We start from the raw sequence: 18,355 nt of genomic DNA, 5'->3' as shown, positions 1-18,355 counted from the left end.
CAGACCAGTAGCACAAGTGGCAGAAACTATGCCTACATTTAAGGCTTGGTCACTTACACCAGTCCTGACACCTAGATTTTACCCAGAACCTGCATAAATGAGAGTGCTATAATTTACATGCATAGTTGCATGCTCCACACATGTTCACACCTACTGAGAAAGTGCCTGCCATCATAGGAGCCAACTTTTCAAAATTATTGGGGGTGCTAAGCCCAATGGAAATGACCCCTCCTTGGACACATACAAGGAATTTTCTCAATATTGGGGGTGCTCAAGCACCCACAGCACCCACAGAGTCGGCTCCAATGCCTGCCATCGGTATTCTAGGAGGTGATTTACGTGTGTTTCTGCTGCCCAACAATAGGCGGCTCCTTATTGAATGTGTGCTCAGTTCAGCCCCACAGTCATTTTCAAATGTTGGCTCTTAGGAGATGAATTTTATAAAGGAAGATGTGTGCACATTATCCTTTATAAAATACTAGCCTAACAAGTCACACATGCCATGTGGACGTGACTTGTACTGAAGTGGTGGACGTACATGAGGAGAAGCACTCGCATTTTTAGAGTATTCTGTAAGAGGCGTGTGTAGTTGTCAGACCTGCCCACCCTGCAACAATGCACTAGCAAGATACATGCACAGTTACACAAAGCTGTGGAGGCAGCTTTACACACGTGTGCTCACATATTCTTACAAGAGGTCTTTGTTCTATAACTGTGTGCATAACTCTCACCTAATCTTGGGTTTATCGAACTACCTCTAGGGCCTGTGAGTGGTACTTCTGCAGTATCTGTATTTTTAGCTGATCTGGAAATGGGAAAACCTGATCTGGGATTAGAACTTGTACTTCTGATTTTCCCATGGGTTTCCCTAAGAAAATCAGAACTATAAATTACTTGTACACAGATGCTTAGCCGAGATTGGGTGGCAGAGCCAGTGGCGGGAGGCGGGGATGTTGCTGGGCAGACTTATACGGTCTGTGCCAGAGCCAGTGGTGGGAGGCGGGACTGGTGGTTGGGAGGCGGGGATAGTGCTGGGCAGACTTATACGGTCTGTGCCCTGAAAAGGACAGGTACAAATCAAGGTAAGGTATACACAAAAAGTAGCACATATGAGTTTATCTTGTTGGGCAGACTGGATGGACCGTGCAGGTCTTTTTCTGCCATCATCTACTATGTCACTATGTTACTCTGTCTCAGGCACCCATTTTTATCATCCCTCCTGTCAAGCAGGGACTGTCTCTTCATATCAGCGCTGGGTACATCTAGTAACCCTCTAGAAATAAGTAGTAGTAGTAGTCTTTGGGATTCTGGAATCTTTGCTACTCTGTGGAATTCTGCACAGAATCTTGCTATTCTTTGAGATTCTAGAATCTTGCTACTCTTTGTTCTTATCCCTTATTTGTCCTGTTTGTCTGGCCTAATTAGATTGTAAGCTCTGTCCAGCAGGGACTGTCTCTTCATACCCAGTGCACAGTGCTGTGTACATCTAGTAGCCCTATAGAAATAAGTAGTAGTAGTAGCTTTTCTGCATGCACATGACATATGGGAGATCTGTATGTGACACTGGTGCTGAGTCTTTCCTGGGGTGCTCTTCCTTCTACTAACAGCACCCCTGAGCACCCTCAGAACAAAGCCCTTCCAGAGCAGACTGGAGGGACAGTCAGATGGAGTTTGGCAGCTTCTTGCTTTTCCTTTTGATGCCACAGCTTCATGTGCAAACAGAGAGGCAGGGCTCAGTGCATTCACTGTTCTGTGTCAACAGAGCCTTGTGTACTCTGTCATGTTCAGGATGTGCCCGGGGAAAGAAAGAGAACAGAGAAGGAGAGGCTGATAACCAACTTCAAAGTAACAACGAGACTAGTACTAAAGAGCCGTAAGGCAGCCCGGGCCCTGACTGTGGTGTTGGGTACACAGTCTGTCAGCCTTATGCAAACAATACTTTCCTTTTATTCTCTAAAAAGCAGTGGGAGGTGCGATAAGAACAATCACTACTTCCTTTTAAGAAAATACAAAATGGGGACCTTCAAGGCTCCCCGTTTCTCCCCTGTACTCCCAGGGGCTGGAATGAGGTGGGTGTATAGAAAAGTGCTTGTTGGGAAAGTTGGCTATAGCAACCTGACAGCCAGATGATCGGAAGCCTTGTGCTGTTCCAAGTGGCGGTCTAAAAATAGTGCTGGAACAGCGCAGGGCTATACCGCCACTGTGATCAGAGCTAATAGTATGCAAATATAGGTACCCTATTACCTCTGATCATAGGGGAAAAGTGCAGGAGGATTAAGGCACAATCCTCCCACACTAGTTTGACAGGCAGTCGCCACCCCAAGCCCCCCCTCCAGATAGTGACACTGGAGCTGGAGGTCTGGTGGTCGTTTTTAAGTTGGCGTGCGCAGTTCCCCATGGTAGAAAACAATTCTACATGGTGCAGGAGATGTTCCCAGTGGTAATCGGCAGTGTGGCTGCATTGCTGCACCCTGGGGGTTAGTGTGTGAGCCTTTATCGCAAAGTAAATAGGAGGTGGTAAGAGCCCAAGTGGTAAATGGCCAGGTGCTAATTTTGCTGAAAACAGAAATTCAGCTTTTTGCTGGACACGCTAAGAGGTGGCCTGAGCGCACGGGAAAATCACCCACTAAAAGTAGTGCAGGCCACTTTTTAGGTACAGAGAAGGGTGACAAAAATGATAAAGCGGATGGGATGACTTACCTATGTGGAAAAACTAAATGGCTAGGGCTCTTCAGCTTGCAGAAAAGGCGGCTGAGGGGAGATAAGATAGAGGTCTATAAAATAATGAGTGGAGTGGAACGAGTAGACGTGAATAGTTTGTTTACTCTTTCCAAAAATACTAGGACTAGGGGGCACACAATTAAGCTATTAAGTAGTACATTTAAAACGAATCGGAGAAAATATTTCTTCACTCAACGTGTAATTAAACTCTGGAATTCATTGTCAGAGAATGTGGTAAAAGAAAAGTCCATAAGCCATTGTTAAAATGAAGTCGGGAAAATCCACTGCTTATTCTAGGATAAGCAGCACAAAATGTGTTTTGTTGTTCTGGGATCTCGCCAGGTACTTGTAACCTGGATTGGCCACTGTTCTTTATAAAAGGACCCTTAAATTGGCTAAGGTGCCAGTTAGTACCAATGGTTGCTCACACCTAAATGCCATCAGTATTATATAACCTCAGCGTGTTATACAATACTGATGGTCACTTCCCTGACCCACACATTCCCCACCCCTCTCGCAGTTATGCACTAATAGAATTTGCATTGCTAAAAAGATAGAACACCCAGTGCAGTTACAATTATCACCAATAATTGCGTATTAGTGCCAATTAGCACCTAATTTAACAATGAAATTACACGCATCTATTGCCTGTGCGTAGTCGTGCAATGTTATAGAGTTAGGGGGACCATATTTTATTTAATGGGATTTATTTATTGAGGTTTATATACCTCCAGCTTAAGCTGACCTGTTTGGAAGCTGCTGGCACTGTGGAAACTTTGAGTTTTATATGATATGAATTAGCAGATACTTTGAACAGAACAAATGAGTAATTCTATGCCTACTTTGAAAGAGTGTATATTCTTGTCCCACACAAACACGTCACTGAGAAGGATGTTACCAGGCTTTCTGCAAGGTAAACCCCAATAACATGTGCAGCCGTAAATTTTCCCCGTGCCCTGTAATTTCTGCTTCTTGCCTATCTGATCCGACTCAATGGGCGACAGAGAGCTTCAGCAGGAGAAATGAGTTACCCACACAGTTTATTGATGGTAAAAACATTAGGCTGCAGCTTTTATTGATACATGAACAGGCCAGTTAAAACGACTTGGTACCCGAGCCATCTGGTGCTTTTAATCTAGCCAACATGTTGGCCTGCCATACAATCTAGCAAAGCCCTCGCGGTGTGGGGGGATAGCACCTGCCATGCAGCAAGGTGGCCCTGTCCAGCTCCTGCTCAAGTGTGAGCAGTCCATTGTTCAAGGGGTTCACTAGCCCTGCAAACAGGGCACACCTCTCAATCAATCTCATTCAAATTTTTTAGTCCATCCATTTCCTTTCTGACTCAGGTACCCCCTCCACTGTGACTGCAGTAGTCCCCAGGTCATGCTGGTCTGGGACGTTGCCCGCACCTTGGAAGAAAGAGGGTCGTGCCTCACAGTCGCTGCTTATAACCATGACACTCCCTCCCGTTGGCCCCCACTCGCCTGTTGCATGTTCATTACGTTGTGCTGTATCCTTGTGGCTCCCGTGATATGATTGAGACCTACAAAATCCTGAGTGATGTAGAATGAGTAGAAGTAAATTGATTTTTTTACTGCTTCCAAAAGTACAAAGACTAGGGGACACTCGAGGAAGTTACATGAAAATACTTTTAAAACAAATAGGAAGAAATATTTTTTCACTCAACGAATAGTTAAGCTCTGGAACTCTTTGCCAGAGGATGTGGTAACAGCGGTTCGTGTATCTGGGTATAAAAAAGTATGGCCAAATTCCTGGAGGAAAAATCCAGTCTGCTATTGAGACAGATATGGGAAGCAACTGCTTGCCCTGGGATTTGTACTATGGAATGTTGCTACTCTGAGATTCTGTATGGAATCTTGTCACTCTTTAGGATTCCGGAATCTTGTTACTCTTTGGGGTTCTACATGGAATGTTGCTACTCTTTGGAATTCCAGAATCTTGCTATTCTTTGGGGTTCTATGTGGAATGCCACGATTTGGGTTGCTGCCAGGTACTTGTGACCTGGCTTGGCCCGTTTGGAAAACAGGATACTGGGCTAGATGGACCATTGGTCTGACCCAGTATGGCTACTCTTATGTTCTTATGATACCTGAGTTGTGGGGGGCAGAGCAAGGGCACGGTGCCATGTTAGCCCCAACTGCTGGGCACCCTGGCCTGTGGCCTCCTCAGCCTGGAATAAATGGTCACTAGTACCATGCTAACCTGCATCATCTCAGACCAGTTCCTCTTGCTCCTTAAGTGGAAGACAATGACTTTCACAAGGAGCTTCCAACTGGGAAAAAGCAAGGCAGCTTGTCTGGGAGCAGCAGCATGGTTGTGTTGCTTCTTTAAAAGAAATTAAAATAAACAGAATGGGTCTATCAGTGGTTACTGTGTACTCACTGTGGGAAAGCACACGCTGGCAGGGGCTGTGTGTGGCAAACGGAGGCATATCCAGTACCTTTAGAAAGGTATTGTACACCTCAGATCCACCCCCAGGGAGATGGCTTTAGATTAGGGGCTGTTTGCTTTTGTGTACACAGAGAGATATTTCTAAACTGCTTCTTCCAGCCTGTTTTCTTTCAATGTGTGACATCTGGAGAGATCTTCTCCCATTTTCTGGGTCTGTCCCTGGCTCCCTGTGCCATGATTTCCTCTCAGAAACTGGTAGGTAGTTTTATGCATTTTTTTAAAGTTTGCTTTATGTTTTCTTTACACCTTGATTCAGAAATGGGAACTGCCATGGGGGAGATGTTAAAGAGACAAATACCATTGTAAAACAGAGTGTAAATGTAAGTAGAAAGAGGAGAAGCAGACAGGTTAATTACAGAAATGGTCAGACAGATCAACTATTTATTTGTGGGGAAGAGAAGGAGGGAGCCCGGGGGGGGGGGGGGGGGGGGGGGGCACTGCCAGGTTATTATATACCAGAGGGATATTGTTGCAAAAGCATCTGCGACTGGGGCAAGAGTTGGGGGGGGGGGGGGGGGGGGAGCAGACTGCAACAGGGGTATGGAAGATATGAGAGAGCCACAACATAAATATAATGCTTACTCAGGATTTTATTCCAGCAATCTCCTCACCCTTATATTCATTCACAAACTCTTGGAGCCTGGGATGTCAGAGTACTAAGAACCACTTGAAAAAAAGGGAAGAAATTCTGAGTGAAGGCTGCCAGGGGAACCGGAATGACTGTGTCCACCAGTGTTCTCTCTAATTTTGTTGTGCACAATTTAAGATGCTGTGCATGACGTTTAGAGGAAGCCCCTTGATATCTAGCCCAGAAATTAGTGCCCCAGAGGGGCTTACTGGAAGTCCCATCATTGCAAATCTTGCAGCGTGCTCCATGGAGGTCAAGAGCATTTGGAAGTGCAAAATGCCTACCAACTTACACCTGCTTGAACCATTGCGACTCTTTCTGTGAAGCACTACAAACTTGGCTTTATCCATAATGTCAGAATACCGGATATACTGGGGTAGATGTGAGGTTTTCTGTAGTTTTTGATAGCAATAAGGAGCTAGGTCAAGACAGGTCAGAAATTAGGGAAGATGTTTGTAACCAGGAAACATTAAACGTTTTACTAAGGATGGTGGGAAAGGGAAGGTTTCATTTGTTTTCATTGATATGTAGGAGATCAGCCTTCCATTTCTTCTTGCCCAAAATTTAAGTCCACATTGAAAACATGGCTTTTCTGACAGGTCTCTGAGGCTTTACTTTGATGATCTGCCTTTTTGTTCTTTCTCTGTTTCTGCCTCTCCTTTCCTGTTTCCTTGTGTGCTCAGATGTCTTTTTTACATTTAAGTATTGTAATTTTTGTTGATCTACACCACCCTGGTCCTTCTGATGCATCTGATGTTTACTGTTAGGGGCTAATTACCACTCTTACCTCCTTTTCTAATCCACCTTCATAGCTTCTGTTCATTTGGCGGTATAACAAATGTGCAAATAAAATATAAAAATGTTTGTAAATAAATACATTTAAAAAGCTGAATTCAAATTTGCAAGTATAATGCAAATATCAGGATCTTAAAAGTGTGAAGCAAGAGTTTTAAGGAATTTGCATATTTTTTTAGCATATTATTTGTTTGAAATAATTAGAAAACATCAAATAGACGAAATTTGATTCCAAACTTTCATAGTTAAGCATAACTTTAGTCAAGGCCAGTGCTAAGATATTACAGTTCAAATTTGCACCCCCGGTCCCCCCTGCCTCCTATGGCAAATTGCAAACTATCTACCAGGGCCATCTCTGGCATAAACATTGTACCTTCACAAGCAGCATGTAAGCTGGAGGTCTCCTGGATCATCCCATGAAACCCATATGCTCTTAAGCACCTTTCCTACTGCCAGCCATAGGGCGGGGGCTGAGCTGGTGGGATAATGCTGCTGCCCCTTTTCCACCCCAGGATGTTGGCATAGTAGTTTCTTTTCTCGTGTGTGTGAACAGTGGTCATCACTTTACAAATATATTTAACACCTCATTCCACAAAGATCACACTTTTCCCATATCTTCATTTGTTTCTTCAAATGCACAAATTATAGATACATTACAGAAGGCTTATGCTCTTCATACTGATGAAGATGAGGGCTTGGTTTCAGATCTTCTGCTGCAGCTAAAGACATCAGAGTGGCAGATTCATTTTTGTAACCCTGTGTCACTGGAACCTCAGCTCACCATTAGTCACCTACGTGCGAACGCTGTCCTGAAGACCTGCAATACTGCTATGACACACAGTTTATCACAGTGTTAGTTTCTATCTGCCAGATAGAAATCACCAAGGGTGACAGCTTGTCTTGAGCCCGCCCATAACAAGGGTGTGAGCCGCACCTGACGACGGCCTGGGCGACCATGGTGGGCCTCTTGATTGCCTTGCTCACCCAGGCCGGGAGGAGGGTGAGTGAATGGCTAGTGGTACCCATAGTGGGAGGCTAGTTAGCTTGCTGGGCAGGCTGGAGGATATGCAGCTAGTTCTAGCGAATTGGCTGGCATTATTCAAATGCTCTAAGGTGAGAGGGATCTGCGAAGAGGTGGGGGGGGGGGGGGGGGGGAGGAGGGTAGTTAAGATGCTGAGGCCTCCTAGGAGCAGGATTCTTCCTGCTTATTTATTTATTTATTGCATTTGTATCCCACATTTTCCCACCTACAGTGGTGGAAATAAGTATTTGATCCCTTGCTGATTTTGTAAGTTTGCCCACTGACAAAGACATGAGCAGCCCATAATTGAAGGGTAGGTTATTGGTAACAGTGAGAGATAGCACATCACAAATTAAATCCGGAAAATCACATTGTGGAAAGTATATGAATTTATTTGCATTCTGCAGAGGGAAATAAGTATTTGATCCCCCACCAACCAGTAAGAGATCTGGCCCCTACAGACCAGGTAGATGCTCCAAATCAACTCGTTACCTGCATGACAGACAGCTGTCGGCAATGGTCACCTGTATGAAAGACACCTGTCTACAGACTCAGTGAATCAGTCAGACTCTAACCTCTACAAAATGGCCAAGAGCAAGGAGCTGTCTAAGGATGTCAGGGACAAGATCATACACCTGCACAAGGCTGGAATGGGCTATAAAACCATCAGTAAGATGCTGGGCGAGAAGGAGACAACTGTTGGTGCCATAGTAAGAAAATGGAAGAAGTACAAAATGACTGTCAATCGACAAAGATCTGGGGCTCCACGCAAAATCTCACCTCGTGGGGTATCCTTGATCATGAGGAAGGTTAGAAATCAGCCTACAACTACAAGGGGGGAACTTGTCAATGATCTCAAGGCAGCTGGGACCACTGTCACCACGAAAACCATTGGTAACACATTACGACATAACGGATTGCAATCCTGCAGTGCCCGCAAGGTCCCCCTGCTCCGGAAGGCACATGTGACGGCCCGTCTGAAGTTTGCCGGTGAACACCTGGATGATGCCGAGAGTGATTGGGAGAAGGTGCTGTGGTCAGATGAGACAAAAATTGAGCTCTTTGGCATGAACTCAACTTGCCGTGTTTGGAGGAAGAGAAATGCTGCCTATGACCCAAAGAACACTGTCCCCACTGTCAAGCATGGAGGTGGAAATGTTATGTTTTGGGGGTGTTTCTCTGCTAAGGGCACAGGACTACTTCACCGCATCAATGGGAGAATGGATGGGGCCATGTACCGTACAATTCTGAGTGACAACCTCCTTCCCTCCGCCAGGGCCTTAAAAATGGGTCGTGGCTGGGTCTTCCAGCACGACAATGACCCAAAACATACAGCCAAGGCAACAAAGGAGTGGCTCAGGAAGAAGCACATTAGGGTCATGGAGTGGCCTAGCCAGTCACCAGACCTTAATCCCATTGAAAACTTATGGAGGGAGCTGAAGCTGTGAGTTGCCAAGCGACAGCCCAGAACTCTTAATGATTTAGAGATGATCTGCAAAGAGGAGTGGACCAAAATTCCTCCTGACATGTGTGCAAACCTCATCATCAACTACAGAAGACGTCTGACCGCTGTGCTTGCCAACAAGGGTTTTGCCACCAAGTATTAGGTCTTGTTTGCCAGAGGGATTAAATACTTATTTCCCTCTGCAGAATGCAAATAAATTCATATACTTTCCACAATGTGATTTTCCGGATTTAATTTGTGATGTGCTATCTCTCACTGTTACCAATAACCTACCCTTCAATTATGGGCTGCTCATGTCTTTGTCAGTGGGCAAACTTACAAAATCAGCAAGGGATCAAATACTTATTTCCACCACTGTATTTGCAGGCTCAATGTGGCTTACAAAAACCTGTTGCATCGCCATTCCAGGAGATAGATATATTTGGTGTTACAACAAGATCATGGATGAGGAAAAAAGATCTAAACAAAGTTCTAGAAATATATCTAGCAGAGTAGGGTGATGTGGTGAGGTATTATGCTTAAGCTATGGATTCCCATTGTAGGCCTTGTTGAAGAGATAGGTTTTCAGAGATTTGTGAAAGTTAGTAATGTCGTTAATCGTTTTCAGGTCAGTTGGTAGTGTATTCATGTAGGAGAAGCTAGTAGCATGTGATAGCTTGTATTTTAATCCTTTGCAGTTGGGGAAGTGCAGATTAAGGAATTTGTGGGCTGATCTTTTAGCATTTCTGGGAGGCAGGTCCACAAGGTCTAGCATGTAGCTCAGGGCGTCTGCTTTGCCCTTCCTGCCCACCCAATGTTTTGGCTTGGTTTGCTTGTCACAGCTTGTGGGGGGGGGGGGGGGGGGGGGGGAAGGTGCCTGAGATGAGAGCAATTTCAAAGAAGGTCCTTTGAAGTAGACCATAACACTCACCCATCAGTCAATATGCTGGCATTTCAGGTCTGGAGGTCTAGGCCTTGTGGCTTGCTGTAGCTGTTATGGCGGGGTAAGTGATTTATTGGTTTGGTTGGCTGTGGCTGGATGTCCATTTATGTTCTGTTTACTACTTAGCTCGGGTAATTATGTTCTACCACTAAATAGGCAAAGCTGCAACCTTTTGCTGACCTGAACATGTATACCCTGGAGGAAAGGAGAAACAGGGGTGATATGATACAGACGTTCAAATATTTGAAAGGTATTAATCCGCAAACGAACCTTTTCCGGAGATACAAAGGCGGTAGAACGAGAGGACATGAAATGAGATTGAAGGGGGGCAGACTCAAGAAAAATGTCAGGAAGTATTTCTTCACGGAGAGAGTGGTGGATGCTTGGAATGCCCTCCCGCGGGAGGTGGTGGAGAGGAAAACGGTAACTGAATTCAAACATGCGTGGGATAAACATAAAGGAATCCTGTTCAGAAGGAAAGGATCCTCAGGAGCTTAACCGAGATTGGATAGCAGAGCCGGTAGTGGGAGGCGGGGCTGGAGGTTGGGAGGCGGGGATAGTGCGGGGCAGACTTATATGGTCTGTGCCAGAGCCAGTGGTGGGAGGCAGGACTGGAGGTTGGGAGGCAGGGATAGCGCTGGGCAGACTTATACGGTCTGTGCCAGAGCCGGTGGTGGGAGGCGGGGATAGTGCTGGGCAGACTTATACGGTCTATGCCAGAGCCGGTGGTTGGGAGGCGGGGCTAGTGCTGGGCAGACTTATACGGTCTGTGCCAGAGCCGGTGGTGGGAGGCGGGGATAGTGCTGGGCAGACTTATATGGTCTGTGCCAGAGCCAGTGGTGGGAGGCAGGACTGGAGGTTGGGAGGCAGGGATAGCGCTGGGCAGACTTATACGGTCTGTGCCAGAGCCGGTGGTGGGAGGCGGGGATAGTGCTGGGCAGACTTATACGGTCTGTGCCAGAGCCGGTGGTGGGAGGCGGGGATAGTGCTGGGCAGACTTATACGGTCTATGCCAGAGCCGGTGGTTGGGAGGCGGGGCTAGTGCTGGGCAGACTTATACGGTCTGTGCCAGAGCCGGTGGTGGGAGGCGGGGATAGTGCTGGGCAGACTTATATGGTCTGTGCCAGAGCCAGTGGTGGGAGGCAGGACTGGAGGTTGGGAGGCAGGGATAGCGCTGGGCAGACTTATACGGTCTGTGCCAGAGCCGGTGGTGGGAGGCGGGGATAGTGCTGGGCAGACTTATACGGTCTGTGCCAGAACCGGTGGTTGGGAGGCGGGGCTAGTGCTGGGCAGACTTATACGGTCTGTGCCCTGAAGAACACCGGTACAAATCAAAGTAGGGTATACACAAAAGTAGCACACATGAGTTGTCTTGTTGGGCAGACTGGATGGACCGTGCAGGTCTTTTTCTGCCATCATCTACTATGTTACTATATGTTACTATGTTACAATAAACATGTTATTTTAAGTTATTGAGTTGTAATTAAATGACACTGGCTGCACATAGTATAGCAGGACATGTTTATCCCCTCCTACTGTAGCCAAGATAATGTTCAATCACCTTTCTGATCTCTTTAACTAGTCCCTTATTTTCTTACTCCTGTTACTCTATCTTATCTATCTATATGTTCTATCTTTGCTTACACCCTATGCTGCTGTATTGTGTTGGCATTATAATGTAGCAAACTATACCATACTTTGTATTGTTGTTTGAATATTTTTACTGCTGTAATTGACCATTGCTTAAGTTTGTCTTATTCTTGCTGTACACCACCTTGAGTGAATTCCTTCAAAAAGGCTATAAATATAAATGCCTTATAATATTTGCTTGTTAAACTACTAATATGTTTTACCATCATCATATAACCCATGTTCCTTCTGTAATGCTAAATGTATATTTTCTTATATGTTTCCACAATTCATGATGTATTGTAAGCCACACTGAGCCTGCAAAGAGGTGGGAAAATGTGGGATACAAATGCAACAAATAAAAAAAATAATAAATAAATCCTAATAAATAATTAAACTTGGGAGTTCATTGCCAGAGAATGTGGTAAAAGCAGTTAGCTTAGCGGGTTTTAAAAAAGGTTTGATAGCTTCCTAAAAGAAAAGTCCATAAGCCATTATTAAGATGAGGAAAATCCACTGCTTATTTCTAGGTAAGCAGCATAAAATGTTTTCTACTGTTTTGGGATCTTGCCAGGTACTTGTAACCTGGATTGGCCACTGCTGGAAACAGAATGCTGGGCTTGATGGACCTTCGGTCTGTCCCAATGTGGCAACATTATGCACTTATGGACTTATTAGTCCATGGAGAGTGAATTTAATCCATGGCAGAACAGCAAAGCAAATCAATTAATGAACTGATCCAAAGACTTTAATACAAAAATATTTTCAGAATATGATCAGCTTCTTAGTATATTAAACGTAATGCGCCTTCATCCATCCCCATACTATAATTTTGATTTTCTGTGGTCATGTCCAAACACATTCAGATGTTCAACACTGAGTGCTTTCATTGCTAACATAAACTGCAAAACAAATATGAATTTTGCTTTAGCTTTTTAATAGTCAAATGTGGCATTCTCACAAGATATGAGGGGAGGAATGGCAGAAGTGATTGTTCCTATTAATGCCTTTACTCAATCTGCTTTACATCTCCCTCAGAAAAGCTTTGTAATTTATGTATTTGTTACATTTGTATCCCACATTTTCCCACCTACTTGCAGGCTCAATGTGGCTTACATAGTACCGTAAAGGCGTTCACCAATTTCGGTATGAACAAATACTGTAATGTTGTGGTAGAATAAGGTTCATGGGTACAGACACATTAGGGAATCGTATATTTTCAAAGAAGACCGTTATTTGCATTCAATCTTTTATGTCCACTTTGGACCCTCAGAAAGCTATGGCAAAGTCACATGAGACAACCACCACCCCTATCTCTCTTCCCTGTCACCTGAGAGACCTTCCCTGTGTGTCTTTCTGTGCCCCAAACCTTCAGTCCTAGGAACCCAGCATCAGTGTTCACAATGTAAGTACTAGTGAGCTTTAGTGGTAAATTTAAGAGAGGGCCGATGCTCAAATTAATGCCAACTTTAAAAAATGGTTAGTGCCTGATTTGCTTGCATGCTATTGTGTGCAGAATAATCAAAAGGCTTGAGTGCAGGTGTTAAAGTGTGTGCTAAACATTATTGTATTGGAAATGCATTTAGATGCATGCTAATGAGATAATTCAGTAGATAGTCCTTCCCAAAGCATAACAAAAGAAGGAAATGATGGCCCATAATGCCGACAATTTACTGCCAGCTTGTGGGGGGGGGGGGGGGGGGGGGCAGCGTAGGTTTCCAGATTTCTCATCAGTTGTTCACATTGCACTGCTATTGTTTTCTTCTTTTGCAAGTGGAAGGAAGCCCCTGCAAGTTTGAGCAAATGAGAACCAAGCATGTGTGCAAGTCCAAGGAAAAAGCTCATATCGGTGCCTGCTTTTCTGTGCTTCAAATATGAACATTTCAAAAAAATTAACGTGCAATTTTTGAAAGACTTGTATGTAAAAGCACAGAAAAACTGTGCCAACGTGTGCTTGCACTTCTGGGTTTGTCTGGGCATGCGCACAAGAGCTGTGCTTACAGCAAACGCTCTGTGAAAGCGCTGGGCACGTTCCTTCCCTTGCTTTTGGTTTGCTAGCGCCAACTATGCATATCATTTGCATAAGATTTTTTTAAAAGCACTACTTCACTATTTCTTTGCGTTCCTTTCTGCATTATGGGATTTGTGTTTTGCTCATTTATGCCTGGCTTTGAGCATCAGCCCCCGAGATCCTACTCCACAGACCCTGGCTTAGGAATGAGGTTCATTCTTGTTATGTTAAGTACAAAACTAACCCATTTGGAGAAACTGCCTCTGAGACAGAAACTGTTTCTGAGGTACAGTTTTATGGCTGCATAGCTCTGACCTCTAGCTGAATCGTTTTCTCCTACATTTCAGTTTCTATTCTGCCTCTTCTTTGTGCTTACGGTACTGGTTCCTGCTGAACATCCGAAAATCAAGCACAAGAAAGAAAAAAGCAGAAAGAAAGACCACCATGGGGTGAATACACACCGAGGATTCAAGAAGACCTCGCCAGACCCTGTGCTGCGTGTGAACGCAGTCCCTTCGGCTGGTGTAAGGGACTATACGTTGGTGGAAGATTACGAACAAAGCCTCCAGGATATGGTGAACCAACTTCTGAACAGCTCAGAGCCAGCAGGGAGCAAGTGTGAGGTGAACCTCAGGCTGTGGGTGTCCAATAAACGGAGTCTCTCACCCTGGACTTACAGGTAAGGCGTGAGGAATGAGTTAGGGAGTTCTCAACTCAGTAATATGAAGACTGACCTTTGGGGATTTTGTCATCAGTTGTCATGGCTCTTGAAGGTTTATTAACTGTAATACACTACACATTTGCTTTTGATTTTATACCCATTGATACCCAATGGGGAAGAACAGTATATCATATATGAAGTGGGAATTGAAGGGAATGATTAGTTTGTCCAGTCCAAATATTAAGCACACCTGCTGGAATATGCTTGGGACAGTAGGGTAGGCTCAGCAGTGGACTAAAAGAAGGTGCTTCAGGGCAGGAGTGAGGGGCATTGGCAGAGCTGTGGGTGAGGATCTCAGTGCTGGAATAGTAGGGGCTGTTGCAGGGCAGGAATGAGGTTCTGTGTGGGTGAGGGTCTCAGTACTGGAATAGCAGGGGCTGCTGCAGTACAGAATTGAGTTGCATTGGCAGAGCTGTGGGTGAGGGTCTCAGTACCAGAACAGCAAGGGATGCTGCAGGGTAGGACTGCGTCTGTGGAGGGTTTCAGTACACATTAGGAGTCACTAACCAGAAAAAGGATCTAGGTGGCATCCTTGGTAATACATGGTAACATAATAAGTGACGGCTCATAAAGACCTGACCCGTCCATCCAGTCTGCCTGTCACACTCATTATCAATTCATGATTAAATCAATGAATATGACGTATAATACTTGATAATGGTCTTTCTTTGGCACTTCTGGGACATAGACCATAGAAGTCCAGCCACCCTCGTAGCAGCCCATCATGCTTGAGCCATGGCAGGGATTTGCAGCTTGCTCAGAGCCCAAAGTTCTCACAGGAGTAGACAGTTTGACCAACCCAGCTAGTGTACAGCAGTTTCTCATACTGCGCACACTTACATTGAAACTGCACAGGTAGCCAATGGAATTTGCAAATACAATAGGGTCATATGTTCATACCTACCCATGCCCCCCAGCAGCCACAGGCATATTTTGAAAGCACTTAGCCTTCCAAAGTTCATTGGTTTCTATGGAACATTGGAAGGCTAAGTGCTTTGAAAATATGCCTCGGACCATATATAGTGACATTTTGAAGGACACTGGGCTTGATGGACCTTTGTTCTGTCTCAGTATGCCAACGCTTATGTACTAGAATAGCAGGAGGTTCTGCAAAGGAAGGACTGTGGTGCACTGGCAAAGCTGTACGTGTGCGTGTGTGTGTGTGGGGGGGGGGGGGGGGGGTCTCAGTGCTGGAATAGCAAAGGGATCCGTAGATCAAGACCAAGATGGGATAGTAACTACAAATACAAATCAACTTATCCATCCAGCTTTTCCTACATAAGCACACAACTATGGAACACACTACCTAAAGCCGTGAAAACAATAACCACCTAAACTTCCGGAAATCACTAAAATCTTACCTGTTCAAAAAGTATACCCTACCGACACTACTTAAATACCTGAACCCTGCAACACTATGAATCCAAAGCAGGTAATGGGCATAACAAAATTCTTCCTCTATACAATTTCCTAATGTTTGTTCCACATGAACCTTATTCTACCACATCACTGTGTAACTGTTTTGTGTCATTTTCACAAAATATAAAACTCTGCCTTTTCTCTTCTTCCACAGTATAAATCATGATGAACATCGCATTCCTGTTGATATCCCTGAAGCCCGGTGCTTGTGTTCAGGCTGCATTAACCCGTTCACCATGCAGGAGGACCGCACCATGTCCAGCATCCCCATCTACAGCAAAATCCCTGTGAAGAGGCAGCTTTGCCATGTGGCCAAGGCTGGCCAGAAACACAAGCCCAGGAAGAAGTGCAGAAAGTATGAAAGTGTGATGGAGAATGTGGCAGTGGGATGCACTTGCATCTTATGATGAGCCTGACCCAGCCCAGTCTGCCAATCCCCCACCCCCTGCTCTCCCTACTTCCACATGTGCCACTAGCCATTCAGTAATCAGTTCTTTGGTGCAAGAAAATCCGATCTATTGTTCTTTGGACTTTTTCTCTTCAAAAACTATGGTTTTCCGTACTTATTCTTTCCAAAATCATTAACTTTTACAACAAATGTATGTTCAAAGTGTCTGACCCCCTGCCACCTCCTTTCATTAAAACAGAATGTACCCCTTATTACCTGGAGTCCTTGCAGACTGTGAGACCTCATGTGCATCTCACCAAGGTATACTGTACAAAGTATGAGTTTCTTCCAGGGCCGGTACAGCTGCTCTGTCTTTCACTGTACAATTGTGGGATTCTTTTTCATCACTTGGATAAATTAATTACGATGTCCCTGACCTGTAGAGATCCTCTTTGTAAAGTATACTAGAGGAAGTTTCCTGTGTGGCAGGGTGACAAACCTCCAGTCCTCAAGGATCCCTGATGAATATGCCTGAGATTTGCATGCAACTGAAATAGCATGCATGCAAATCTATCTCATCCATACTAATCAGAGTTCCTTAAAAATCTGGTTCATTTGTAGCTCTTGAGGCCTTGAGGTTTCCTAATCTTGTCTCGCTGGTAAGGGCCCTCCTGCTTTTTAGTTTAACAAAGTTGCCAAACAATGAGTTGTTAATTACACACCTTATGCCAATTTGGTTGTAGCTTGACATAAAAATAATCTCACCTCTGTCCACTTTCCCAGTCACTTTAATACTTTATCTGCTGCCCAGTAACAGGCATTGGAGTTGGACAGCGGAAGAGGAACCTTTGCAAAGAAAGGGTCACAGGGCGATGCCACCTCTTCTGGGTGACATCAGCTCCTTTCAGCCAACAGTGGTGCCAAGATACCCTGTTCAGGAAGAGAAAACCTTGGTTCTTAAAGAACATTCCAGGCTTTCTTTCCCTCAGAATCTGCTTTCCTTTTTCTATGCTGTAAAATATAAAACAGCATCACAAAATCTAACCATGAAACGGGGCTCTAGCTGCAGCTTTTTCTTTCATTATATTATAAACCCCATCGGGATTTATGAGATAAGAGTGCTTTTGTCCATACAATGCTGCTTTTTAGCAGTTTCTACATTAAAAACTAATAAATGAAAACATTTCTATCATTGAATTAACAAGAAGTAATTTTGGAGGTTGGCTGTTCTGCTGGTTACTGTATCGTTATGAAAATTGCATAAGTACCGCAGACTTATTGAGGTCTTTTCCTCCACTTTTTTCTAAAAATACAAGTATAAGATTTTGTGTGTGTGTGTGTGGGGGGGGGGGGGGGGGCTGTTTGTAGTTCTCAATGTTTTGATCCACAATGGTTAACCTTTGAAGATTCTTCAAACATACAATCTAACAGTGCAGTTACAAGAAGGGGGCAGAGCTCTGGAGAACTCATCAATAAACACTGCGTTTTGGCTTTGTTTCTAAATATATATTTGGCCTAATCTGGCCTCCATCCTGTTCTAGGCAATTAATTGAAGGAAACTGAACCAATTAACTGGGAGGAGATAACGTGTGTAAAAGATGATCAATGGTTCACAGAGGTTTGGGAGGCTGTAAAGTTGAAAAACTTAATTATTTCTGGACTCTCACTATGGAGTGGTGGGATTCACAGTTATCTCTGCGAACGAAGCGCACGCATTAGGCACATACATGTTTAGAATGCAACATTCATGAGCATACATACATACATGCGGAAATGTTATTATTCTGCCTAGACTATTCTATAAATATCTGCTTAACTTAGACAACCTGAATTGGTAGGGGGACGTACCCAGGCACAGTGAATTACACCTGTCCCGGCTGCTCTATGTCTGGCACACGTGTGAGCACATACATGTTAACGTGTCAATCCAGGTTAGGCTAGTATTTCTACCATAGAACCTGCTTCCGTTACAGAATGGGGCTCATGGCAGGGCCCCGGGGTGTCTGGTTATAGAACTACCCCCTGCTCTGTGCTAGGCATTTCTTACCCCTGAGGAGAGAAACATTTATAAAATACAGGAGCCAAAGAAAGAATATTCTTGACAAAAATCCTCGCCCGAGGCTGCAGATCAAAGCAGCAGCACCTGCTCCCCTGCTAAGCTAC

At 44.6% G+C, this 18,355-nt stretch overlaps 1 protein-coding gene across 1 annotated transcript; it reads left to right on the top strand.

The window, feature by feature from the left end:
• The first annotated feature begins 5,268 nt into the window (after positions 1-5,268).
• On the top strand, positions 5,269-17,477 carry IL17B (interleukin 17B). The gene is made up of 3 exons (XM_030213348.1): positions 5,269-5,388; positions 14,012-14,343; positions 15,959-17,477. Exons 1-3 carry the CDS (start codon positions 5,368-5,370, stop codon positions 16,209-16,211), a joined length of 606 nt encoding a protein of 201 aa, XP_030069208.1. The 5' UTR covers positions 5,269-5,367; the 3' UTR covers positions 16,212-17,477.
• Positions 17,478-18,355: the final 878 nt, after the last annotated feature.

The sequence above is a fragment of the Microcaecilia unicolor genome, chromosome 8 (genome assembly GCF_901765095.1).
Source record: "Microcaecilia unicolor chromosome 8, aMicUni1.1, whole genome shotgun sequence".
NCBI classification, from domain to species: Eukaryota; Metazoa; Chordata; class Amphibia; order Gymnophiona; family Siphonopidae; genus Microcaecilia; species Microcaecilia unicolor.
This window is presented reverse-complemented; position numbering and strand designations above follow the sequence as displayed.